The sequence below is a fragment of the Propithecus coquereli genome, unplaced genomic scaffold, assembly GCF_000956105.1.
Source record: "Propithecus coquereli isolate 6110/MARCELLA unplaced genomic scaffold, Pcoq_1.0 Scaffold301, whole genome shotgun sequence".
Lineage (NCBI taxonomy): Eukaryota > Metazoa > Chordata > Mammalia > Primates > Indriidae > Propithecus > Propithecus coquereli.
The window spans coordinates 715,648-743,088 of NW_012148631.1; the positions used below are offsets into that span (position 1 = coordinate 715,648).

A 27,441-nucleotide genomic window follows, 5' to 3' on the forward strand; every position below is an offset into this window, starting at 1 on the left:
CCCAGTCATGTCTCTGGGAGACTCGACCCTGCAGGTCTACCGAGGCAGGCCCCAACTCCCCGGGGCAAAGAGATGGCCGCAGGTGAGCCAAATCTTGGCTCCAATAAAATTGAGAGCAGCTGGCATTTCTGAACACTCTGGGCCCCCGGGACCTGGGCTGAGTGCACATGGGCAAGCACCAGCCCTTTCCCCTTTTTCTTCTTGTCATGCTTAATTACACCAGGATTGTGCTGAGTCAAGCAGCCTGCTGGGGTGGGGGCCCCGGTACGACCTTTCTCATTGCTCTCAGCCAGCTCGTGGGTCTCAAGTAGCCGTATGTGTTTCCACCAAGAAACCCAAGAATAAACTCAGCACCAGTGCACACGGTGCCAAACGCTAAGCCCCACACCTCAGCCCTTGGGAAGACAGCCCCTTCTGAACCCAGAGAGAACAAAAAGGCCTTTGGCAGCAGCCATACCACCTGCATTCCGCCCACCGCCCCCGCCTTCTGCCTTGAAACAGAGCCCCTCTCCATGGATTGCGGCAACCAGCAGTTGGCCAAGAGCGGCCACTGGAGAAGGAGGCAGGCACCCCTGACGGCTCAAGCGCCCTCTGGCTTTGCCAAGCTTTTACCTGAGGCATGACTCTGTACCACTCAAGAGGAGTGAACAGCTCCCCACTTCTCTGCACACGTGTACGTGCATCCACACACACGGCCCTCTGCAGACGCCCCAGAGAAAAGCATGCAGCCAAACGCTCTAGCTCTGTGGTTCCCAGCCTTGACTGCACATTAGAATCACCTGGGGGGCTTTAAACTTTTGCTGCCCAGGCCGCACTCAGACCAACTAAACCACAATGTCTGCGGATAGGTATCAGGAATCAGTCTATTAAAGTCCCCAGGTGATTTCAATGTGCAGCTTGGGTTGAGAATCATTGCTGGAGGTAAACTGCAAACCGTGGAAAATTCCATCCACCAACTTATGCTTTGAGGTTTAGCTTCTAACCTGGAATTGGGCTCAAGATATCAGGTAAACCTTTAGGCTATTGGCTACGACGCTGCAGAGAGTGGTGTTAGTTACTCAACAAACACTACTGAGCAGCAACTATGGATCAGTCCCTCTTCTAGGTGTCTAGAGATGGTCTCAAGGGCGATACGCCTAGAGCCCAACTGGCTTGCAATGTGGGTCTTAGTGAGGTTAGTCTCTGAATCAACCGACCGAAGCGCTAATATTTACCAATCACCCAGCGCATGCAAGCCTCTGCGCAAGGTGCTAAGAAGTATAGTGTGAAAGTCCTGACCCCAAGGAGTGTAAACCCTAAATGGCAAAGCCTAAATATTTGCACATTGATGTAAAAACACGAGATGGCATATAAAGGAGAAATGAATGTGCAGTTGAGTAATTCACAATAACATATCAAGCAGCCACTTTGTACCAGGCACTGCATAAATACTAGGGAAACAACAAAGACAGGATCCCTACCTTCAAAGAGCTCAGACTAGCGCAGTGATCCCCAAAGTGGGGCCCTCAGAACATCAGCATCCCACGGAAACTTGCTGGAAACTCACATTGTGGGGCCTCCTCTCCACCTACTGACTCAGAATCTTTGGGGCGGTGTCTATCAGTTGCGTTTTAACAAGCCCTCCAGGTGATTCTGGTGCCTGCTCAAGTTGGGAACCACTAGTCTGGAAGACTAATTAATGCTACACAAATTGGAAAAAGGAAGACACCTCCTTGGTCTAGGGTTGAGGAAAGCCTTGAAGGATTTGAATCCTGGCTCTGACATTTACATTTTGGGGAAATGGAAACCCAAAGCAACTACTTCAGCCTCCTTATGCACCTATCTTGTCAGCTGTACGTAGTAATAGTAATAAGCAGTAAGTCATAAGAGGCCTACCATGCACAGCTGTGTGAAGAATATACAGGGTAGTGTGTAAAACCTGCTAGCAGCACAGTGCCTGGGGCTGGGTCAGTACTCAATAAATGGTCCCCAACACTCGCAATCATAGTGCAAGGGAGCAGGTGAGCTAACGATGGTTGACGAGATAAATGAAGGAAAGCACGAATTCATTCACACACGATGGAGGGGAACTGGATTTGCCACGCCTGGAAAAGCAATGTTCTCTGTGCAAACTGGGAGACGTTCACGACAGGACAAGGGCTTTTAAAACTGAGTGGCCAGAACACATCTCTGATCTTGAAACTGGTATCTTCTTGGCTCAGCCTCCTTTCTTGACCATAGCACCCGATGTGTTGGTTATGCACCTGGGCTCTGCAGTCGGACTACCTGGCTTTAAATACTCATTAGTTGGGTGGTCTTGGGTGAGTCATTTAAATCCATTAAGCCTCAGTTTTTTCTTCTGGCAAATGTATATAAGAATAGTACCAACATTATAGGGTTGTTGTGAGAATTAAAAATGATAATGAGGCCGGGCGCGGTGGCTCATGCCTGTAATCCTAGCTCTCTGGGAGGCCGAGGCGGGCAGATCGTCTGAGCTCAGGAGTTCCAGACCAGCCTGAGCAAGAGCGAGACCCCGTCTCCACTAAAAATAGAAAGAAATTAATTGGACAACTAAAAATACATAGAAAAAATTAGCCGGGCATGGTGGCGCATGCCTGTAGTCCCAGCTACTCGGGAGGCTGAGGCAGAAGGATCGCTTGAGCCCAGGAGTTTGAGGTTGCTGTGAGCTAGGATGACGCCACGGCACTCTAGCCCGGGCAACACAGTGAGACTCTGTCTCAAAAAAAAAAAAAATAATAATAATGTGTGTAAATGAGCTTGATGCTTTAAATATAGTAAGTGATCTATAAACATTAGCTCTCTGTATCATGACACACAGCTGGGTGCCATTTTGACCTCTGAGAAATTATGCCTGGCTGTGATTTTTCAAGCTGACCAGCATCAGTATGCTCCAATGCCAGATCCAATTAACACGGAATGGTTGTTTGGTTTCTTCATAGTAGCAGTAGCTACTGAGGACTGGGAAGCTACTTACACGCAGGGTGTATGTAAGTGCTTCTCATGTATAGGTGCTATACACACCCTGGGACAGCAGGTGTTGTTGCACCCATTTTACAGATGAGAAAACTGAGGTTTAGTGACTCATCAAAGTTATATACCTGTCAAGGGTCAAAACAAGACTCAAATTCAGCCCTAATTCTAAAATCCATAGTCTTTCTACCTCCGTAAAATATTGCAGCCTTCCTACAAAGGCTCCTTAAAGACTTTTCCAAATGGGGTTTACCCAGCTGCGGTATCAGAGAGCCAGGCTTTTTCGTGGTGTCACTGTGTCACACAAAGTGGTGGAAGGGCTCAGAACTGAGTCTGGAAAAGGGAAGTCATAGGTGGACTAGGGACAGGATGCTAGACCCTGCAGGAAATCAGGCTCTTGGATCCTAAAACTGCTCCCAGTTGCCAGCAAATGTGTGTGTGTGTGTGTGTGTGTGTGTGTGTGTGTGTGCGTGCGCCTGTCTGTGCGTCTGTGTGGGTGGCAGGCTGGGGTGAAGCAAAATCCTTCCGAACCGAAAAATGGTGGTCTAAGCCTAAACGCACACAGAGAACAATCGAATGCAACACAAAATTCACACCAGCTTTTAGAAACCATTTTCTTCTTCTAAAAGAGGCATTCTGGCCCATCAAACAACACAGTAAAGACAAGTCCCTTTTATTTCCTCCCAGGTCTATTTCCTTAAAGGCCAAATTGCGATCTTCTTTCTTCCTCCCAGATACCAGCTGTGACTGCTAACGGGCCAGGAGATCTGTAGACCCATAACGGCTCTTCCTGTAGATTGGAACTGTGTTGCAAGAAGTGGAGAAAAGTGTGGTTGGCCTCCCACTTCTTGTGAGGGCTTCTAACAAAGATTCCTGGGGTCCACTATGAACTTGGACTTCATCCTCTACCCTCGTTGGTTCAATTGGCTCAAAGAGCCACCTGGATGCTCTCAACTGGAACAAAGAGGATGCCTCCAGGTGGATTCTGGGTTTTTATAACAACTACTAATAATGCACTCTCCCTCAAATCCTGCATTTACCTGCAGGGAGACACGTAACCTCCAGCTGACCCCACCTGCCAAAAATATTACCACATTTTCATATTTATCATCTTTGTGTTCCACAGTTGCCATGGTAGTAAAATTTACACCCAACAGCCTCACTGCCATTTCCAACCACAAATACAACTATTGTGTTCCCAGTTTGGTTCAGAAAAAACAGAAATGTGCATGTACTATGGGCCAGGCTGCGTGCTAGGCATAAGGCCTGGAGCTGCAGGGGACAAGAAAAGGATTTCTATAAGATTTTCCTCTTTTCCAAAGCAAGCTTTTTGTTTCTCTTGTGATGAGATTGTGTTTTTTTTTTAATTGTGGTAAAATGCATAGAACATAAAATTTGCCATTTTAACTATTTGTAAGTACACAGTCAGTGGCATTAAATATATTCACAATGTGCAACCATCACCATCTATGTATTTCTAAAACACGTGCATCACTCCAAACAGAAACTCTATACCCATTAAGCACTAACTGCCCTGCTCTCCTCTCCTCAGCCCTTGACGACATTTAATTTACTCTCTTTCTCTATGGATTTGCCTATTCTGCAAATAGTATGGATATTTTATGTAAGTGGAATAATACACTATTTATCCTTTTGTGCCTGGCTTATTTCACTTAGCATAATGTTTTCAAGGCTCACCCATGTTGTCCCATGGATCGCAATTTCATTCCTTTTCAAGGCTGAGTACTATTCCACGGTCTATCACATTTTGTTTACCCATTCATCAGCTGACGGACACTGGGGTTGCTTCCACATCTGGGCCATTTTGAATAATGCTGCAGTGAACACTGGCATACAAGTATCTGTTTGAGTCTCTGCTTTTAATTCTTTTCGGTATATGCTTAGGAGCGGAATTGCTAGATCATATATGGTAATTACATGTTTAGCTTTTGGAGGATGTGCCACACTCTTTTCCATAGCAGATGCACCATGTTCCATTCCTACCATCAATGCACAAGGATTCCAGTTTCTCCACATCTTCGCCAACACTTGTTATTTTTACTTTTTTATCACAGCCATTGTAGTACATGTGACAAGGTTGTTTGTCGTAAGAGCGAATTAGTGACGTAAGACATGGCTTGTTGACCGCTGCATTAGAGGTGCACACGGGTGCTCTGATTACAGCTCTGTCAAATGAATGAATGAATGAATGAGCTCTCCTGTTTACAACATTGTATTATTCCCTTGGATTTCGTGTCCTGCCCCGCTTTTCCCTGACTATCCTGTTGATAGGATTTGGAACTCGCCCAAAAAAATCCCAGCTCCACAAAAGAGACCCAGGCAACAACAGAGAGCACAAACACAAGGGCGCTTTCACCCAGGGACCATCCGCTCCATCTTTCAGCATTGTTTCCATGCCTAAAAATCAGTACAACCTGTGGCTTTACAGTCAGGGACCCCACTGGGTAGCACCTCAAAAGTGAAAAGACTGTAAGTGTTATGGTTAAGAAATCAAAGCAGTGGGCTAAACAGACTGGCCTGAATTACACTTCCGCCTCTTGCCACATGTGTGTCGACGGGCAAACTCTTTATCCTCCCTGTGCCTCAACTTGCACCTAACCCTATTCTTGTGAGCATTAAAGTGAATCAATAAAAAACACGTAGTACAGTGCCTGGCACAAGGTGAGGTCTCGGTAAAAGTTAACTGTTACCGTTACACTGAGGTTCCGGCATTAACTCGCAGAACCAACCCCCCTCACCCGCCTTCAGCTATTTCCTCTGACCCCCCCCAAGACCGCTGAGAAAACAGAAGGGGCTCCAGAAGGAGGTGCAGACTAACAACGTAGTTTTCTTAGTTATTGTCTAAGCTCACTGGAGAGACAGAGAATACCCCTCCAGACGCACAGCCTGGGTTTGGGATGAGGAACTCCGCCTTGTTTCTTCTCCACTTGGGCCACCAATCCCTCCAAGCTCGTTTTGGCAAGGGGTTTGGGGAGAACGCAGGGCCTTCACCACAAGGCTCTCCTGCGAGCCCCAGAACCCACGGCCCAAGGGGTGGAAGAGAACCTTCACCACATTAAAACCCACAGATGAGACTGGAGTTGGGTAGAGTTTCCAAAGAGAAGGTTGCCGGACAGGCCAAGAATCCAATGAGAACAGCAGGGGCTGTACCACGAGGACTCTCGAGAAAGCCCAGAAGGAACGAGCCCCGAGGCCGGGCAGGGTGGTGTTTCGTGTGAGCAGGACCGTAATTCTTAGGTATGTGGACCGTGGTGGCATTCAGCTTAGCCTGACAGGAAGCTTTGTGTTAGACTGAAGCATATTGAAAATACCAAATTCCCATGGAATAAAAAATAGCTCGTGGGCCCAATACCTCACCTGTATGTAACTTAAAAGTTTTACTGAACATGGAGACCTTCAAACCAAAAGCCAAGCCGGGAGTAGGGGGCTAAAGGAAGGAGTATCAAATAGCAGGACGCTGCAAGTGTGTGTAGGGCCGTGGCTGTGACCATCGTAACAATAGGTCCTGCTCATCGAGCACTGTGCTACCTGCTGTCCCCGACACACTGTCTCACTGATGTGGCAGAGCAGCACCATGTGGTAGGCAGTGTTGGCACCATCCTATAGAGGAGGAAACTGAGGTTCAGAGTTAGGGACTTGCTGAGTCTTTATGCAGATTTTTTTTTTTTTTGCATTGGTAGCCACCTAGGGCTGACTTAAGTCTTTATTTCTGATGTTTGCATTCCTCTTATTCTCTCATTCTGAGCGAGCTATATAACTTCATTAAGCCTCAGTTTACTCATCTTTAAAATGGGAGCAAACTAAACTGCTATCTTATGAACAACTCAGGATATCTGATTCCTTTTCTTATGCTGCATTGTCTAATCCCTTCTTGCATGCAGATATTTTTTAAAAAGGTACGAAAAAGAGAAATTTCTATGACTTACCTCCAGTATTGCATACTAGAATGAACTCTATGAATTTACTACTATTCAACCTTTTCTACCAACAAAAATGCCAATCCCATGGGGTTCAACCTAACATAACACATTACGTGAATTATTTTATATGTAATAAATTATAAATAAATTATACCATATGTAAATGTAATTTTATTTATTCATCATATAATGTTATCTCTAAATTATATGATATACGCAAGAGGCAGAATGCTTCACGGTTGAGAACATGGATTCTTGAATCAGACTGCATGGGAACTTGGCTCTGCCACTTATGAGCTTTGTGACATGGAGTAAAATAACGTATCCTCTAATGCCTTTGTTCCTCAGCTATAAAATGAGCTAATGATAGTACCAGCCTCATAGGATGGTTGTAAGAATTAAGAAAACACCAGGTGCTAGAACAGTGCCTGGCACACGTTACGTATTAGCAGTCATCATATGTGCTTTTGTTCACTAATTCCTTGCAAAAATCCTTGGCAACAGTCAATGCCACCCTCCTTTCGCAGTGAGAAGCCCGATACTCGGAGATTTGCCCGAGATCATACACCTAGCAAGGATGCGTCAGGAATTCAAACTCAGGTCTTTCTGAGTCCCGAGTCCTGCTGTTCCCTGCAAGCTGCAGAGCTTCTCCTGGTGGTCTTCTTGCACCTTCATTTGCCATTCAGTGAAAGGCGAGGTTGGACCCAGCTGACTTCACGGTTCCTTCCAGCATCCTCACACAAGGAGGCTCTATCAAAGCGGCAGCATCGGAAATATCAGGATCAAATGCTTGAAGTCCCACTGAGCACAGTATCCTCGAGGAGCCATGTGGCCAGAAGCACTCTGTACTGAGGGTTCCAATTTTTTTTTTCATTTCTGCTATTTCTTTCCAGCATCCTCAGTACATTTCCTAATTAATCACTCCCACTTAATTTCCTAAAGCAATCACATCCTCCCCACAGGCAAGCGGCCTCGTCTCAGGCAGAAGTACACACACCAGCTGGCCCCTCGGCTACGTGGGAGTGTGTAAGCAGCCCTTGGACGCAGCCCAAAGAGTGGCAGAGACGCAGGGAAAACGCAGCTTGGTGAGCTACACTCGGAGGACACTCTTGCCATTCTGGTGACATGTGGGTTTCCTGGTGAGCAAAAGGGACACCGGGATACGATTCTTCAAGGAAACCCCAAGAGATACTGAAGATCCAGCCGGAGCATCTCAGGATGCCGGCAGACTCTACCAGTGTCTTCCCTGAGATGCCGGGCAGGGCTGTGCAGCCAGGCAGGAGGCTCAGGTCTCACTCTCAGCTTTGTCGACTACTTGCTGTGTGACTTTGGACAAAAGCTTTTCTTTGGTTGAGCCTCAGTTTTCCCATCTTTAAAATGAGACCAGTAATATACACAACACAGTGTGGTTGTAAGGCAGGAGCCACAAATACAACAGCCTAGAGAAGCCGGGCAGATGGTATCAATGAGCGAACCTGGGCTGAGCAAGAGAAAATCAACATGGCATCAAATGGCAGTGACACGGTCTCAATGTTGGAGTCACGAGACGGGGTGGTGGGGGACATACCTCACCTAAAAGCAGTCAATGACTGCCATAGAGCCAAGCTGACCTCCTGTTGCCAGATTTTTTGATTTTTTAAAAAAGAAGCTAGACATAGATTTTTGTATGTCTTCACCCAATCTTAAAATGTTGGCTAAAAATGGACATTGAAATGAACCATCACGCGAGCCAATACCATGGTTGTTATTCTTGCTACTATTAACTTCCTTGTAACTCAGAACCCCCATCAGTAACAATGGATGTAAGGATTCCCTATAGCTGTCTGGTTCATGGACATCTGCAAAAATCTCTGGCACACTGAGAAATCAACCATTGTGTGTACACAACACTTATGCGGCTTCATTAATTTAAACATACTTCACTGAGACTGGACTAGACAGCGTTTTTCAACCAGAGGTGATTTTGTCCCCCAGGAGACATTTGGCAATGTCTAAAAATATTTTTTGGTTGTTATGACACAGGGGTGCAATTGTAATCTAGTGGGTAGAGGTCAAGGATGTTGATAAATATCTTATAATAAACAACAAAAATATTCAACCAAAAATTTCTATAGCACAGAGGTAGAGAACCCTAGGCTAGATGGAAGTGTCCCTTTGCATCCTCTTTACAGAAAACGCTTTTTGAAGATAGAGGTTTGGATAGGTTTTGTAGCATATGGGAGACACCGGCAGGTGGGAGAAACAGCATCTATGATTATCTTCTCTGTGAAGCTCAAGGCCCTGCTTTCGTTCCGCCTCCTACAGCATCTTCCCATCATTGTCTCAACAACTGTCACCTCAACGTATTCCTAAAAAAAAAAAAAAATCTGTTGAAGATGTACACATTGGATAATAGGCTCTGGGAAACTGAGGACTTAAGAGATGAACTGTTTGAGCCAAGGTCCCTCAGCAGGTTGCAGGGCAGACCTGGGACAGCATCTTCCTGAGTCCTGGTCTAGGTATACCTTGAGAAGACATCACTCCATTTTGCTGTTGACATGGTAATTATAAATCAATTTTGTCTATGCATTAAAGCGGTTACTCCATAGAATATTCTCACATTGTTGAACTCGCTCTAGTTATTCCATGGATGTGAAAGTAATCACATTTTTGTATATTCTATAATTAAGGCTACTTATGATTATCCTTCACCTCAAGTGGGAGAAATAAGTGAGGTTATATTGCACCGTGGTTGTCATGCATTGCTATGACTACTCCAAACACAGAAAACTGTGCTAGAAGCAAAAGCGAGTGATTCTGCTTCACCTTGGGAAAAGAAAGGAAAGGAAAGCAGAGTGACTTTTATCAATCTTTACATTATGCTAAGTTCTTACCTCATTTATTCTTCCCAATAATTTGAAGAATTTCTTTAGGTCAATTTTCTCAAACATCACTGCACATCAGAAACATCTGCAAGGTTTATAAAATCCCCACATCCAAAAAGCACCCAGAACCATTAAATCAAGATCTCTGGGGATGAGCCAGGGCATCGATAATTTTTAAGTCTCCCCAGGTGACCACAATATGCAGGCGAGTTTGAGAACCAGGGTTTCAGGACTCATTATTCTTATTTTACAATGATGTTGATATCCTGAGGGAAAAATGAACTTGCCTAAGGGCACCCAGCTGGTGAATGGTAAAACTGTGATTCAAATCCAGGTCTGTCTTCCTCCAAAGGCCATTCATAATCTTTCTCATTCTGCCACTTTGTCCCCCAGAAGTTTGTTGTCTGTGGCTTTCTCATTTAGGGTTATTTTGTTGCAAGTTTGTGAACTTGAGTGAATGGGAATTCTCCAGAAGGCTATCGGGGACTTCTGGATTCAATGGGCATCTTAAGAACAGTTCTAGGGGAAAAAAAGCAGGCACGGTCTGGTCATTGCACAAGTGTTTAGATGGAATGAAAAATCAATCATGTCCAATTTCTTTGTCCCTGTGGTCAAGATTTTAATTCCATGAAAGAAGCATCCAATCGACCTGACTTGGGTCATGAGCTAACCTTTTGACTAGGAGAGGGCAAGACTCCCGATCACAAATCCACTAGACTGTGTCCCATGATGCAGAAGATGATATTCCAATAACGTAAGAAAGGCTGCTGCTAGGAAGAGAGAGTGGATGAATCTTTGGCAGCCAAAATACAGGTCTGCTATAATGAAGGGGACTGAGGGGCTTACAAAAGCAAAAGACATACGACAATTTCACAGGAGCATGATGATTCGGCAAAAACCCAGAAGCCCATGAAATCAAAATCACTGAGACAGATAGGGTCATTCAGAAGAAATATGCCACCTGGGGAGGTGGCATGGAATGGCCTCACAATCATTTGCAAAATATTGTGAGTTTGTACATTTTTCTAAGGACAAGATCAATGTCCTTTATCAGATGATCTAGACCCTTAAAAAATGGTAAGCTTGGGGCTCTTGGGAGATCTTAGGAAGAAAAGGAAGAACTCATAGTCAACAGTTCCTGACAGAGCCTCAAGTCCCAGGAACTACCTGGAAAAATGAAACCCACTGTCCTGACTTGGCACCACACAGACAAGGCTGGTACAGTTGGCCAAATGTGAGCCAAGAAAACAATGCTTTAAAAAAAGGCACCAACAAAAACAGACACAAGGTGAGAACTAACATGCTTGTCCATAGTTGCATGGCAGTAAGGGATGGGATATATCCAGTGAGGAAAGGAGATGTGGATCTCTGGGAAAAAGTTATAACTGGAGGAAGCTGGGGGTTCTCTAGGGTCAAAAGCCAACAGGAACACTTACAACTCAGCTGTGGATGTCTTAAGAGTACTGTGCCAAACAGCTTGCCTGGGACCCTGAGCTCCCTTCCAAAGGGCCTCTTCTCTATCTCACGAGGGTATCTCCCCAGATTTAGGCACCAACAGACCCTAACATGTAGGAACTTGAAAAATAAAGCCATTGTGAGTTATGAGCACTAAACAAATCATTGTTCAATGCACAAATTCATGGATGAATCAATATACAAACAAAAGAACAACAGTGGTTAACTGTGGCTACTCCACGTATAGGTACTATGTGTAAGTTCCTGTTACGTGTCAGGGACTGAGCTTTACATGATGTATTCCTCATCCTCACAATAACCCTAAAAAGTAGTTACTATGAGACTCATTTATAGATGAGCATCCTAAGACTCAAAGAGACGAAGGGACATCTACAGCAGCACAACAATAAGTGATGGAATTTGAAACCAGCTTTGTCTGACTTGAGCATCTCTGCTTGTCACAATGCCACACACTGCCTCCCAATATCTATAATCCAGTTAGACCATCACCTGTGTGTTGGGCATTTTGATTACACCATCCCTAATTCTTACAACACTCCTTGAAATAGGTACTACCATCTCCATTTTTTTTTTTTTTTATGAGAAAGACAAGTAATTTGCCAAAGGGCACATTTCTCATATGGATTTTTGAATCCAGATCTCTTTGGTCTTTCCACCAAACCTGCTGCCTATCAAATTCAATTTGATTTTTTAAAAATGTGTTGACTTTGCCTTATTTCCACAAGCATTATACTAAGCTTCTGTAGAGAAATGCACAGCTCCTGCCCTCAGGAAGCTTTTAATCTAGTTAAGAGATTAGATCATATGGTACAGAAAATAATGATGATAATTATATGACTATGGAGGTTTTAAAACATAGCTGCAACTTCTGAGAGACTTCTTCCAAGGAGAGATGGCCCCCACCCTTGAGTCTGGGCTAGCTCCTAGTATTTAGAGCAATAGGGTAGAACACAAGGGATACTATGTTACTTGTAAGGCTAGTTCATAAAAAAGCCACACAACTTCTGAGTGACAGTGAGTTGTTGCACACTTCTTCTTGGAGTCCTGAGCCTCCATGGAAGAAGTTAAAGCACTCAGAGGCTGCCATGCTGTGAGGAAGCTCAAGTCACATAGAGGTTGCATGTGTACGTGCCCTCCCCAACAGTCCCAGCTGAGCCCAGCCTTCAAGTCATCCCATCCCAGGTGCTAGACATGTGAGTGAACAGCCTGCATGTGACTCTAGCACCTGGCTGTTCAAGTCTTCCCTGATCATTCCAGATTCTCCAGCTGATGTCTCAGACATTATAGAGCAGAGACAAGCCATCCCTACTGAGCTGTGTCCAAAACCCTGACCTACAGAATCACTGAGCAGGATCAAGAAGGTTGTTATTTTACAACACTAAGTTTCAAGGTGGTTTGTTAAGCAGCAAAAGGTAGTCATAATAATGGCTTTCTGAACCGTTATTTAGTGCCAGGAACTGTCCTCTAAGCTTGACACGTATTATCTCATTTGATCTGCCCAACAAGCCAGTGAAGCAGGTTACGGTGAAAGAACATGCCCAGGATTACTCAGCCAGGGATGGCATTCGAACCCCGGTCATACTGACTTCAGCATCAATACTCTTAAACTGCTGTGCTATAGAGAAAGGGGAAGTATGTCTCTGTATAAAACCTACAAAGCCCCAAGACGATCAGTTTTAAGAAACACTAACTGCTATTTTTGAAACCAAACATCTTTTTCTTTCTTAATTTCAGAAGACTCGCTGTGGAACTGAGCTAATTATTTGAGCCTTAATCAAGGACCAGCCACTCCCTGAAGCAGCTGTCCTGGCCTCTCTCTTGCCTCTAGAAAGTCCCTTGGGTTGGTTGGATGTTGGCTCAGGTCTGAACCCCAAATCCTAGGCCCCAGAAATGAGGATGCAGAGGGCTGAAAGGATCCTTGGAGACCATCCAGTTCACTCCCATCATCTCCTTTCAAGATGTGGAAACTGAGGCCCAGAGAGGTCAAATGACTTGTCCAAGGTCACGCGGTGTGTCAGAGGCACAGCCAGGTCTCCAGATTCCCAGGCAAGCATTCTTTCCACTACACCATGCTGCAGTTGCTAAAAATTCCCCAGAGCCGCCTCCCTCGGCCCTCCTCTTGACAGAGCTGTTTTCCCCCCACACAACTACACACAGTCACATTTGGCAAGAGGTGCTATCAGCCCTGCTCTGCTCGTGAAATGCTGTTTTGCAACGAGCCCTCTTTGTTCGTTAGCAACACAGACAAAGAAAACTGTAGTGCAGTCTTCTTGGAAGGAGATGTTTCTTGTTTTAAAAGATGGGAAGAGAGCTTCCTGGCTGAATATGGCTTGAATCAGCATGCAGCTCCAGTTGGGAAAGAACCCAGAGGAGATTTAGGGCTTTGCAAAATTTCTAGAATGTACAAGGAGGGCACATGAAAGGGGGAAGCTTATGGGAAATGTTTCAGAAAGTATTAAAATGTACGGCTAAACAGAGTAAACACAGCAGATTGGTTACCATCTTGTGCTATGAAGTAATTAGAAGGGGGAGGGGATGGGGAACTAGACTCATTAAAAGCTCCCATGAAGCAACCGGCCTTCCCGTTTTGGGATTCTTGCTCTAGTCCTGGTTCCTGGTGTCCTTCCCTTGCTGTTTTCTTCAGCTGGGATCTATCTTTCCTCTCTAGACCCTAAATGAGCTACAGCCTTGGTGTTGGAGCCCTCGGGATATGATCTGCCATCCCAAATTGGCCATCTGGTGTCTCTCCCCTCTGGTTCCACATTAGTCCTTATTTTGGGGCTAGATTTTGTCCCTTTCCTGTCTCCCTGGCTTCCCCAACTGGCAGAGGCTTCCTGTGGCTCTGAGTGATCTTTACAAAGGACCAAATATTATGAACGAGGCTGAAGTGAAAGCAGGGCAAACGTCTCACCATCACACCAGAAAGCTGAGGTCCTCTCCTACGACCTCCCTAAGACATCGACCTTTCGAGACGGGCTGAGATAAGTGGGGAGGGAGTGGACCAGATGATCTCTAGAGATACTCAAAAACCTAAAAATCTCTTGGCTGGGGAAGGAAACGAGAGGGGGAGGAACAGAACCAAGTTCTGTGGCAGAAATTCAGAACTTGTAAGCTGGCAGCAGATAAGAAGGAAAGTGCCAGCAGATGGGGGTGTGGGGGGATGTAGTGGAGGCATTTTTCGGGGCTATTGCAAGCTAGGGGTCTTGCATCCCTCAGGGCCAGGTGAATGTTGTCTGAGAACCACCCTCTGCGACAATCACAGCCAAAGTCTCCAGACACCAGGTAAGATCTCCAAAAAGAAACTCCACTGGCCAAATGATGGTTCTCAGACTGTTCCCCCTAGAGACAAGTCTTCCCCATCGCCTACCCTGCTCTTATGCTAACCTACCCAGAGGGCAAATTTCATTCCAAAGCCCCCTTTCTCATTTTCGCCTGGGAAAATTCCCTCTGCTGAGTTAAACCTAAGAGAGAAGAATAAAGGAATTACTACCTTGGGGAAACGATGTCCGTGGTTCCCTTGCAGCCCAGGAGGGGAAGGGAAGCCAGCCTCCCAAAGAAGGCCCTATATCTCATAACCTTACATGTTGCTGCACTGTGTGTCAGTGTTTATGAAATGCTTCTCAAATAAGGTCAGTGTTCTACACAGTTAGGACTAATAAAATGCATAACTTGCAGTGTTTGCCAGCAAGCTGCAGAGGCATATTCGAATGCTTTCTCGGATACAATTGTTCTCAGATTAATATTTTCCCCTTGAGTTTTTTTTTATTCCACTTGTACTATTTTTTATGATGTGTGAGTTTTTCTGCATATTTGTAACCGCTAAAAGGGATGAGGAGGGTTTGCTTTCATCAATGATTCCTGAGGGTTTGGTGCTGCATCCTTCACTCATTTCCCCCAACCCATAAATCTCCCCTCTGAACCTAGCTAGCATGGTAGCCTCTGCCTTGTCAGTCATTTGGTGAGAAGGGACAGTCCAGCCTGATTTTCATGGTATTTTGAGCTGTCCTAGTTATGAGAACATTTTACTTGCTTTATTCATTTTGGTAGACACTCAATAAACGGCTCGTTTAAGTATCTCCATATTTCATGGATTCCTTTATTTGATCCTACTGTCTTGGATACATCACTTAATAATTACCCAGTGAGGCAAGAAGTCCTCTAAACTCTACCTGGTTGGGTTGCTGACATGGCTGGTGTGAGGCTATATTTGCATTTGCAAAAGATGCATCTTGTTAAATAAAAAAGAAATTGGAACAAGAGTTTGAAGACATGGGTGACTCTGAGCAAGGCTTTGGAGCTCCCTGACTTTCTTCATATGTAAATGGAAACTTCTAAAATATACCCTGATCATCTTCCAGATACAGGATTTAGTGGTTCAAATCAGATATTGTGGGTGGACTCATTAAAGTATTCACGTAGCACTAAAATTAGAAGGCATTTGCAGACATCTGATCTCATTTAAACCTTGCATCAGCCCCAGAGAGAAGTGTTATTCCCAGATTCCAAAGGTTACAGATGGGACAGTGGGGACTCAGAAAGGTGCTCATGCAGGTCGGGCAGTTAGGAAACATGGAAACCAGGATTCAGCCTAGGTCTTTCTACTCATTACGATCACATCCAAATTGTACTCTCCATTGGTTTCCCGCTAATACCAGTTAGAAATCTCATATACAGAACACTTTCTACCTATATTCTAGAGCTGGGCAGAGATGGGGAGGAGGGAAAAGAATGTCAGCAAAGTGCTAGCTAGTCCAGAAAATTCTGCAACACATTTCTGAGCAGGATAGCTCTCCAATGAAATCATCATTGCTATGCTTTTTAATTACAAAATAATCTGTTGTCTTCTCTGCTTGGGGTGCAGGGAGCTCGGAAGTATGTCTAAGGAATTTATCATTTATACAGTCCAGGCCCAGAGCACCCATACGCACTACGATGAACATGATAAAAGGCTTCTGATGGCCATGAAGATGAAGTTTAAGGTTGTTTCCAGGACAAAGCCATGTGTTAGTTGTAGGTCTCCAGCCTCCAGTGAAGGTCCAGGCCATGAAATCCAATTTCAGGACCTGGGGCTCTGGTGATGACAGTCCAAATTCAGTACCAAAGCTATGGGAAGCAACACGGAGGGCAGGAGAGGACAAAAAGCCAAGCTAGAAAGGTTAAGGCAGGAGCCAGGAGCAGCTCAGGCTCAGGGAGAGATGCAAAGATGCCCAATTCCATGGTCAAGCCATAAGCTTCAGATGAGAAGAGGACATGGCCTCTACACCATGCAGACGGACCTGAGTTAGGGCATTTATTAATTCTAGAGGGCAGGGGAGCTAAGAATGGGTATGCCTGGTAGCAGACAGGAGCTTGGGAGGCCAAAAAACTCACGAGGGAGACAAGGTGGGTGGTTAAATGTGCTGGCAGGCTTTCAGGAACCACAATATGCACTGCTGCCAAAGTGCAGAATGAATCAGGGGTCAGGAACCAGAATGGCGTTTCGGACAAGAGAAGAGGAGCTTGAGCCCACACAAGCAGTGATCTAGCCATGGTAAGTGATGCCACGTTCTACTCAGGCCAGGATGCATCTTAGATACATTTCATTCTTACAGGCCCTGATGCCAGGGTGGGAGGAGCCCAGAGATCACGGCTAAAAGAAAGCAAGTGGTACAACTAGCTGGAAAGGAAGACAATCCCTGTCAAAATTGAGTAGCTACTTGAGGGGAAAAATATTGGTCGGTAAGTTTCATCAGAACTGTTCTTGGAGGGTTTATCCCCTCAAACCCAAAATTTAAAAAGTAATAATTGGATACACACCACGGTGATATTTTTCCTAAGATTTGACCTACTGGATTCTGTTCTAAACCTCCATGTTAGATAAAACATCCACAAGTGCAGCTCCTATTGTTTTAAATTGGGCTCAGGCCCGGCCCATCTAACCGTGAAGTTCTGTGACTCTGTACTACTTTACCATTTCTAAGCATGGGAAGTTCTACCCTATTATTCTTCAAGCCCCAGTTCAAACACCGACTACTTCCCCCATCTGGACCTGAGGGCTCCCTTCCACCAGGTGTCTAGATCATATCCCTGACATCCTCTCCTGGCGCCTTGCATCCAGCAGGGGCACAGTGATTCAAGTTGGACTCGGAGTTTTTTCTTCTAGCTGTCCTTTGAAAATTGAATTTGGAAGACAGAAAAGGAGGCCGACTTGAAAGATCTGGGGAGGAACAACATGACCAGAGGTTGGAATGCAGACTCTGAGACCAGCCTGGCTAGATGAACCCTGCCTCCCCTGCTCCTGTCCAGGGACCTCACTCCACCTCTCTGATGTAGTCTCCTCATCTATAAAACGCAGACAGTATTCATACCTACCTCGCATCATTGTTAGGATATCAAATGAGTTCATGCATGTTAAGTGTTAAGAGCAATGCCAGGCACAAAGAAGGGCTCAATAAATACTAGCTATTGCTGTTGTGGTGACTGTTGTCATTGTTGTTATTGTTGACAGAGGTTTGGGAAGCGTGGAGGCCTCAGTCCTGCATGCTTTATCCTCCATCTTACCTTTTCCCAGAACTACTCAGGCATGTGCCCCATGCCAATGGGTACCCGAGATGTTAAAGGAAGTCATCGTGTGTAAAAAGCTGAAGTTACCCAAGCTTTGCTATTGGCAGAAAGGCCCTATTCCTCAGGCTAAAATATTTTCCAGGAGAAAATAACACACATGTGTACGTGCGCGCGCACACACACACACACACACAAACACACACACATACCCCTCACATCCCATGCTGATGGGGCTTCCGGTACCAGCCTAATAGGACAAAAATGAAGCTAAAGTCATGACGGAAAGTTCCATGGGAAACCAAAAGTTTAGAGAAAATTCAGCAAACGGAAGTATTAGCATTAATAGGAAATTATTCCAGAGAAAATTTGAACAGCAGAACCCCAGGGGAAGAAGATGCTAAAGGCTAATAGGACTTCAGCATTTTTATCCACCTTGGCCAGAAAGAACAGAACAATATATTTATGTAATCCGCATGCCAGACCATAGAAAGGCTTCAAAACATCACCAGAGAGGACTCTGCAGATTATACTGACAGCTCAGATAAAGAGCCACGAGGCAAGCTCACTAAAATTGCAGAGCGAATACAAAATGGGGGATGGGGAAAGGAATGGTTAATTTGCTAGATGAGGAAATCGAAATAGAAAATGTTCCTGAAAAAGCTGATGAAATGAAATGATTTGCCAAAATTTAATCAGGATGACTGCAAAGCGTTGCACTTAGATTCCAAAAGTCAAATGCACAAATCTAGAATAAGGGACAACAACATCACAGCTTGGAAGCTTGGGGAGATACCCAGATGCAGGATAGACCAAGTCAAAATGAGCCTGCCCAGGAGCACGGCTGTCCACGGTGAAAAGGTTGCCTTAGAATGCACTGGTAGAAGTCAAGTAAGACAGCGAGGGTACGGAAGATCTCTTTCTCACTGATGCAATCGAAGAAGTCTGGAACCTATTTAGAGGAAGAGAACTAGGAATGGAGGACAAGGCCTACCCCAAACTTTAACACATACAGGATAGTTGGGGTAATTCTAAAAATTTAAGAAATAAAAAAGAAGACTCGGGTAAGTGGGTGGTGAGAAAATAACAACAATATGATTCCTTAAAACCTCTCATTTGGAAAAAAGATTATACTTGTTCTGGGTAACAACCAACAACAAGAGATAAGTTCAATCCCCGCACAAAGAAAATTTTCTTATTAGCACTATTTTTTTTTTAATGGAATGAACTGCTTTAGGAAGAACTGAGTTCCTCATCGCTAGATGTAATCAAACAAAGGAGGCTGACAGACTGCTTCCCCCTAAATTGTGTTGATGGAAGACCAGCCTTCATGTGGCCGGGACTTGAACAGAAAGACCCCTTCCAACCCTGAAAATCTGTATTTTTCTAAATGAAGTTTCATCCTAAGCATTCTCTGAAAGGAAGACTACAGTCAGTAAGAATGAAAATAATAATGATAGAAGAATTTATGGAGCATGCACTTGGTTCCAGTTAGTCAATGTAGGTTTATTCAATACTCACAGCATCCTATGCAAGGGGTATTATTATTATTCTCATTTTACAAATGGGCAAACTAAGGTCATCCAGTTAGTAGGTGGCAGAACCAGGACTTGAGCCCCAGAGTGTGGCTCTGGGGCCACACTTTTACCTACTAAAATCATTACTTTTCCCATCTCCTATCTACTCAGTACTGAGGACTTTTAATCACACACCCCTTGACCAATTTTTCCAGGGTGTCGCTGTATCAAATATGGCACTGCCCACACAACTATGAAAACCACAGTGAATGGGAAAGAAAGTATAGCCCACTGGCAGATGGCAGTAACAGTACAAAACACAGTCTAGGCCTGCGGACCAGAGACACAGAGCACTCCTACAGTGAGCTTCCCACTGGGGCAAGCCTGAATTAAACTTAAGGATGGAGGACAATGCATAAATGGACAGCTGTGAAAAATCATCAGAGTGCCAGGGCACCCTCCACGTCTACCCCATTTGGGGATTAGTGGTGGTCCAGAAGAGCTTTCTGGGAAAGCCAACCTTGTTTTTTCTTTCTTTTCAGCAGTTCTAAAAAGGGTTAAGACCACCTTACATAATGAGGGTGGAGCACACTAGTAAATACAGCTGTTTCAAGTAAAAGCAGTAACTTTTAGAGGCAGATGTGGGAAGTCCGTAAAAGAAGGTATTTAGGAAAAGATAGAAAGAATGAGCATTGAAAAAAAAAAAAAAAAGTCAGGGCCAAAATTTCCCCATGAAAATCCAGCCCCCAAAAATAAATAAATAAAATGCATTCCTTATTTAAATATACCACAAAGCAGCACGCCCATGGAAAAGATATAAACCACTTCAACTGTAATCCCCTTTTTATGGAACAGAGGCCAACCTGGGCTTAGCTGCAGGGGCAGAACCGAGAGAAGAGGGGGAGAAGGAGGGGCCCAGGCAAGAGGGTGTTGGGCACAGCCACAAGCAGGCCAGGAACTTGTCTCCACAGGGCTCTGGGTTGGAGCAAATTTAGAGTGGGCACCTCAAACCTTCCAGCTGGACGGGGCCTGAGATGAGGAAGTGAAAATAGTAACCACAGTCGGTATCATTAATAATATGTGCAGGGCTCCTATGTGTCAGGTACAGTCACGTGTCACTTAACAACAGGGATACATTCTGAGAAACGTGTTGTTAGGCGATTTTGTCATCATGCAAACATCATAGAGTCCTTTCACAAACCGAGACGGCATAGCCTACTACACATCTAGGCTACATGGAACAGCCTACTGCTCCTAGGCTACAAACCTTTACAGCATGCTACAGCATGCTACTTACTAAATACTGTAAGCAACTGGAACACAATAGTAAGTATTTGTGTATCTAAACATAGAAAGGGCACAATAAACATATGGTATAAAAAATTAAAAGTGGTACATCTGCATAGCGCACTTTACCATGAATGGAGCTTGCAGGACTGGAAGTTGCTCTGGGTGACTCGGTGAGTGAGCGGTGAGTGATTGTGAAGGCCTAGGACACTACTGTACACTACTGTAGACTATATAAACACTGCACACTTAGGCTACACTACATTTATTTTTAGAAAAGTAATTGCACTACGACATCACAACTGCGACGTCATTAGGCAACAGGAATTTTTCATACCCATTATAATCTCATGAGACCACTGTCCTACATGTGGTCCATTGTTGACCAACACGTGGTTATGCAGCACCTAGCCGTACTGTGTTAAGCACCTCCTGCACATTATTTCATTTAATCCTCCCAAAGAGGAACATTTACCATACACACTTTACAGTCAAGGAATCATAGTGTATAGACAATCACAGCAATGACAACGAGCAGACAGCATGGTGGGCAGCATGCGGTGCACAGTGCATGGATGGCCCCGGGCTACTTCCACAACATGCCCATGTGGACAGAGCGATTATCATCCCTGTATTATGGGGCATTAAACAAACCCCAGTCCGGAGCAATGGTGTAACACGCCCAGGGTGCAACAGCAAGGATGCGACAGTGCTGGAATTCAAACCCGGAGCTGTCTGTCTCCGGGGCCTGTCTCCCTAACCACAATGCTTAAATCTCTGAAACCTTTTTGCCACAGCACACTTAAGTTCCCAAGACTCCAACCCACTATCCATTCTCACTTTCCAGCGGAACTTTCCAAGGAACTCAGTGACAACAAATTGATACTGCAGAGAAACGAAGTAACAACCAAAATGGCAAAAATGCAGAAACAATAGAAGATCCAGATGATCAGCAAAAACAGAACTCAATAATGATACTACAAATACATATCAATTAATTCAAGAAGAGCAGCAATCAAAAACCACAGAGCGCTCAGGATGCTGCTGATGAGTTCCTGATTAGAAAGTCCGATGGTTGAAGTGTTCAGGATTTCTAGCTCTTTTCATGGGCATGTGCACAGTAGGAGTTTTGCAAGGTTGCTAAGCAACACCTGGCAACCAGACTCCGGAGTGGATCACTCGATGGGAGTCCTTGGTAACTCTAGTAAGGCAATAATTTAGTTCATGAAATCCAAATTTTAGATACTTAAAATCTAGAATATTTAGATTCATAAAGAACTCATGTAATAGGTTACTAGTAAGTAGCCCTTAGCCATACATCAAAATGCAAATCTTTACTTGCCCATCTTTCACTCGTAAGAAGAAAGAGTTGTATTTTTGAGACTCATTATTCCTTTATCCAACACGCATTTGTTGACACCCTACTGTGTGCTCAACACTATTCTAAGCACTAGGGAGGATGATCCTGACAGTTCACCAGCAGACACTAGACTATAAATATGGAAAACCACTAAGCCTATGCTAGAATTCGACTTTCAGGGAAATGAGGCCTAGAGAGGTAAAGCAATCTGTTCAAAGTTGCACAGCACCTTGTAGATGGGTGCACTCAGCTGCTCATCAGACTCCCCAGGAGAGCACTGTGCTTCCCGGAAAGGCCACATCACCATGGTTGGCCCAGAGAGGCCCCATGATTCACCAGCTTGCCCCTGTCCTCTAAGCTGGCCTGAGGGCTGGGAGGACCAGGACACAGGGCCTGGCTGTTGAGCATCCTGTAAAGTCTCCCACTTGATCCCGGGACCTCTGTGGTCAAGTGAGGCAAAGCCTGTGACATGGTGTCGGTTTTTATTGGACCCAACCACCGGCAAAGCTCGCCGTCATCTGGAGTGATGGAGAAAATTAAGTTACCACATTCTCACGTTTCAGCCTTTTGCCTGTTTTCCTTCGCAAACAGGAAATGTTTATTTAAATACAGCCGTCTCCTGCATGTTCTGGAGCCAAGTGAAAACCAAAGATGTCCACTCTTGCCCTCACTCTACCGTCCAGGCCGCCACCTCGCCACAGTGAGAAGTGGGCCTCTGCCCGTCTCTCCGCAGGACGGCAGGACCAGGAGAAGAGGCCCCACGTGAGCGTTCATTTTCATCTGCCTGCTTTTTCCAGGCCGAGATTGTGGTTAGAGAAGAATTACATCTGCGGGCTCCTTTTGTACTCAGAAGGGTAAACGCAACATCTGTTTACTCTGCGCTCCCTGGTAAATGTTTGGGTTCAGGCACCACCATCCACTTCCTCTCCACTCGTCCTCTATCTTTGCTGCACGGGAGATAAATGACACTGAATTCTCCTCTGCGTTTATTTAGCTTTCTTGTGGGTGTCACCTCCTCACTGAGGGGGAAAAACTGTCAGTAGTTTACAAAAGACAGAGAATTTCTTTTTCTGTGTGATACGCTGACATTCTGGGGAAGATCTTGGAATACAAACCCCCAACTCTGATACTGGCTTAATTACAAACACTTCAGGCCCCATTCCAGGCCTGAAGCAGAGTCCGAATGGTGAACACATTATCCACACTCAGGTTTTCCTTAATGTCATACCACAGGGTTTCAGAAGCCAAAAGCATCCAGAGAAACAACAAACACACACATCCATACACAAATCTCTTCATGAAAGGCTCTTTGGGAGGCAGAGTCAGGAACAGAGAATGGAGAAAATGTTTCTCCTTTGTTTTAAAACACAATTTAAACATCTGAGATCAGAAAACTGGATTTTTAGGAAGGTCTTGAGCATCTCATGGCAGTGCAGACAAAATTTGTGCCCCGTGACAAAGTAAGCCCTGGGAAGTTTAAGATGCTCAACAAAGGAAGTTTGTTTCTTCTACCCCTTGCTTATATTCTTTAAGTTGAAGTTCTGGTTTTCATCTACATATGTAATGATTTTATATACAGGTACTGGAATGCAGTAGAAACTCAAGGAATGTTTGTTGAATGAATGGAGGGAGGAATGAATGAACAATTCTTGCCTGAAGAAATCCTTAGATAGCATAAAAATGCCAACTATCCCCCAAGGAGTTTGCAGAATTGAAATCTTACAACTGAGTGGACCGAGAGAAGGTGTGGGCTGGTAAAGGACTATTGGTGGGCTGCCCTGAAACTCTGTGGTTACCTTGACCCAGCTTGCTCCTAAAGGCTGGCCCCCACTGCTGGGGAGGAGGGAGACTAGAATGAGAGACCAGCCTAGGCAGCCCCATCACCACCATGCACCCTAGCCAAAGCGACACCACCAACCAGGGCCGAGACCAGAGATTTCAAAGCAGCTCCTGCTCCGCCACTGCCTGTCAGGACCATGACTGCAGCAGGAGGCCCGTGGCAAGGTCCAGGCCTTCAGTCTTCACCCTATTTCTCCAGTTGTAGAACAGATGGGCTGCCCCTGAGCTGCCTGGATCTTCTGAGGGAGGTGACTGAGTGGCATGCTGGCCTCGGTGCTGTGCCTGCAGCTTTGGAAAACTTCCTACATACCAAGAAGAGAGCTCACTTTCCTTGGTTTCCCAAACATGCACCATGATTTTGAAGATGGGCAAGAAGTAGTCTTAAGATCCCGAGCAGGAGGTGAAGGTGAGCTGAACGTTTGCAGGGGATACCCAAAGCAGAAGCAACAGCAGCCTATTCTAAGATCCAAGCCCAGCCAGAACCCTCCCAGGACTGTTTATAGATCTTGGCCCAAACTGACCCTCGTTCTAAGGATGTCCAGCTGAGGGGAAGGGGTATAGGCCTAGGAGCTAGGCAGGCTTGGATTCAGACACTTAACTAGCTACATGACCTTGAGTAAATGACAAGATGGCTTAACAGTAAAATGGAGTAATAAGCATTATCTAGGTAACTGACAAGACTGTTGTAGAAATTCGATGAGATAACGCATACACATAAATGTGAAGGCACGAAGAGCATTCATTAAACATTAGCTACAGTTATTATTTCACTAATGTGGCTAGCACGAGTGTAAGCAGGAGGGAAACTTAGTTTATAAGTTATAGGTATCTAAAAATTCCATTAAAACAAATTTTTTCCCAGTATAGATTAATATAATATCTGAACTGAGGTGTAAAAACCTGGATTCTGGCCCTTTTTTGCCATCAATTTGCTGTTTTTCCTTGGGCAAGTCATTTTACATTTGCCAGCTCAGTTTTCAACGTGTGTTAATGAAGATTCAGCTCTAACCCTTTAGGATTGCGTGGTTCGATCCAACAGAACAATCGTTGCACTTGGAAAAAAAATGTTTTGAGCCAAAGGAAAGCACCAGGAATAAGGAAGGCAGTTGTTGAGTCTCTGCCCAGAGATGCACAAAGAGTAAGTGGAAGAGAAGAGGAGGTGGGAGTGATAGGAGGTGACTAACAGGAATAACATACTAGGACAATTCACATGATCCCCACTCTCTTCCAGCCTGAAATCAACACGGCAGAGTGGAAGATGCATACCTACCCCTGAGTCACGTGGGGAAGGGGGAAGGAGGGAGAGTAAGACCTGGAGAGTCTATCACACTACAGCAAACCCTCACCCACTTCCCGGCTGGGTTCCCAGGACAGCTCCCACCCCTTCCACCATTTCTCCCTCCTTCCCCACACCCCCACTTCGGACTAAGAAGAGCCCACCCAGAGTTCAAGTTTTGAATTTGGTCTGAGGATCAAAATGATAAATGTTTCCAAAACGTTGACATATGAAAAGTAAATATTTGGTTGCACAATTGGGGTTAAAACGAGGGTCAATCCACCCCACTCTCCAAGCTCCTCTCCACTGGCTGCCAAACCCAGGATCCGAGGCTGAGTGCGGTTTGTAAGATTACAGCGCTAGGGCTCATTTGAAGGGCTGTCAGCATTTCCATTCTCCGGCCGTTTGGGGAGGCATTTATAACCGAGCCATAAAAAACCCCGGCTGCAACTTGGCATCTCCCAGGCTGCACTCCAGGCAGGGCGGGTTTTGCAAGCACCCACTCTGAATCTGTCCGTTTCCTCAGAAGTTAAACCTTCACCCACACTCTCAACTTTCCTTGCAAGGGCAGCCAGAGAACGGCGGGCCCATCCTGATCTCCAAGCCGGGCAACAGTCTCAGGCCGTCTCTCTGGCCTCCATGCCCTGACACCCCCTCACCCTATGGCTTTCTCCTTCGTCCCCCTCTTTAATGAGCACGAACCCCTTACCCTCACCCCAAGACCTCGAGGCTGCCGTGTTCTCTCCTCCCCTCGCCTTCTGCCAGCCTACTCCTTGGAAGCTGTCAGCGGGCCCTGCGTCCGGAGCCTTCACCCCCGGAGAGGCACTGCTCTTGGCCCATTGCGGAGAGCTTTGAGACCTCCCTCTCCAGAACTGCCCAAAGCCACAGGCCCCCAACTCAGAGATTGGGGGGGGATCGGAGAGGGGGTGAAAACAGAGAGTGCATCCAGCGCGGCCAAGGGGAAAGGACGGATCTGGCGCCTGGGGGCCCCTTCGGTGGGACCCAGGTGGGTGGCCCGCGCAGGGCGGGGCGGGGCGGGGGTACTCACAGGCGCTCGGCGTTGCGGGGGATGCCCCGGGGAACAGCCCGGAGGCCCAGCCCGTGGCAGTCCACGCTGGCGGCGGAGCAGGTACACTTGGTGGGGCAGGCGACGGCGGCGGGCCAGCTCAGGACGCTCGCCAGCGCCAAGGCCAGCGCCAGGCGGGCGCGCACGGCGGCGCCGGCCCGTGTCCGCGCGGGGGCCATGGTGTGCAGGGCCCCGCGCCCGGAGGAGGCTGCCTCTGCGGGGCAAGGCGCGTGGAGCCCGAGGAGGCGCGCGGGGAGCGCGGGCGGCCTGGGGAGCGGGCGGCGGAGTTGGCGCGGAGGAGGGGCGAGCTCGGCGCTCAGGCGCACGGGGCGCGGGCGGAGCGGGGCGCGCCGGGCGGCGGCGGCGGCAGCAGCAGCTCCATCTGCGGGGCCGGCGCTGCCCCGCTGCGCATCGCTGGGAGTGCCCAGGTGCCGAGCGCCCCCTGGCCCCGCTGGCCCGCGGGCCGGGTTGGGGACCTGGGGCGAGCGCGGTGGGGCGCGGCGCCCCGGGAGCTCCGGCTTGGGGCTGGGCTAGGGAGCGCGGCGGCGGCGGCTGGGGCACAGGGCGGCCGGGTGAGCTGGCCGGCGCTCGCTCTCTCCATTCACTGAGCAGGGCAGACACCGGAGACGCGGGGCCCTCCCCTCCCACCCCCCAAAAACGCCAACTCCGCCTCCCATTGGCTGCGCCGCGCGTCATGTCGACTAAGTTGGGAACTTTGCTGGAGCGACCAAAAGCTGGGAGGGAGGAGGCAGCAGAGGAGAGAGAGGGAAGGAACTGGGGACGGAAGGGGGCTCGGCCAGCAGGGCCCCAGGAAAGAAACACTGAAACTCATTCACTCGTGGGAGCCAAGAGCTGATGAGGCTTGTGGTACCTTTTTTTTTAGTTCTGGCATTGAGCTGGGCACTCTGCTCATATTCTTTCCTTCAGTCCCAACACGCTCTCGCAGGCTCTGAGTATCCTCGTTTCATAGAGAAAAATCCGAAGCTCAGAGAAGTGAAATGACTTGTCCGAGATCACACAGCTCCCAGGGACGCCAAACCAGGGCACTCTCACCCGCGAAGCTGCGCCGCTACGGCACCGAGTACTCTTAGCAAGGATCCACAATTTCCACAATTTTCCTTAGAGGACCTGCTTGATTGACATGCATCGAATGCACGCCACAGTCACACATGTCACAAAACATGGCTGCACTGCTTTGCCCAGACCCCACACCTGGTGGGCTGCTTAACGTAGTGATGTCAGGGACTCGGATGGACAACACCGTGTTCAGTCCTTGGGTTTCTGTTTCCTGACTGGTGACTTTGG

At 46.5% G+C, this 27,441-nt stretch overlaps 1 protein-coding gene across 2 annotated transcripts in view; it reads right to left on the reverse strand.

Moving 5' to 3' along the window:
- The window catches only part of SLIT3 (slit homolog 3 (Drosophila)), a 593,250-nt gene extending 566,518 nt beyond the window's left edge, over positions 1-26,732 (reverse strand). The window contains exon 1 of one of the 2 annotated variants that reach the window (XM_012649737.1): positions 26,119-26,732. In XM_012649737.1, coding sequence (XP_012505191.1) covers positions 26,119-26,315 — 197 coding nt within the window. In that variant the 5' untranslated portion in view covers positions 26,316-26,732. The remainder of the gene's footprint in view (positions 1-26,118) is intronic. The other variant, XM_012649736.1, reaches the window with a different exon arrangement.
- Between the last annotated feature and the right edge of the window lie 709 nt (positions 26,733-27,441).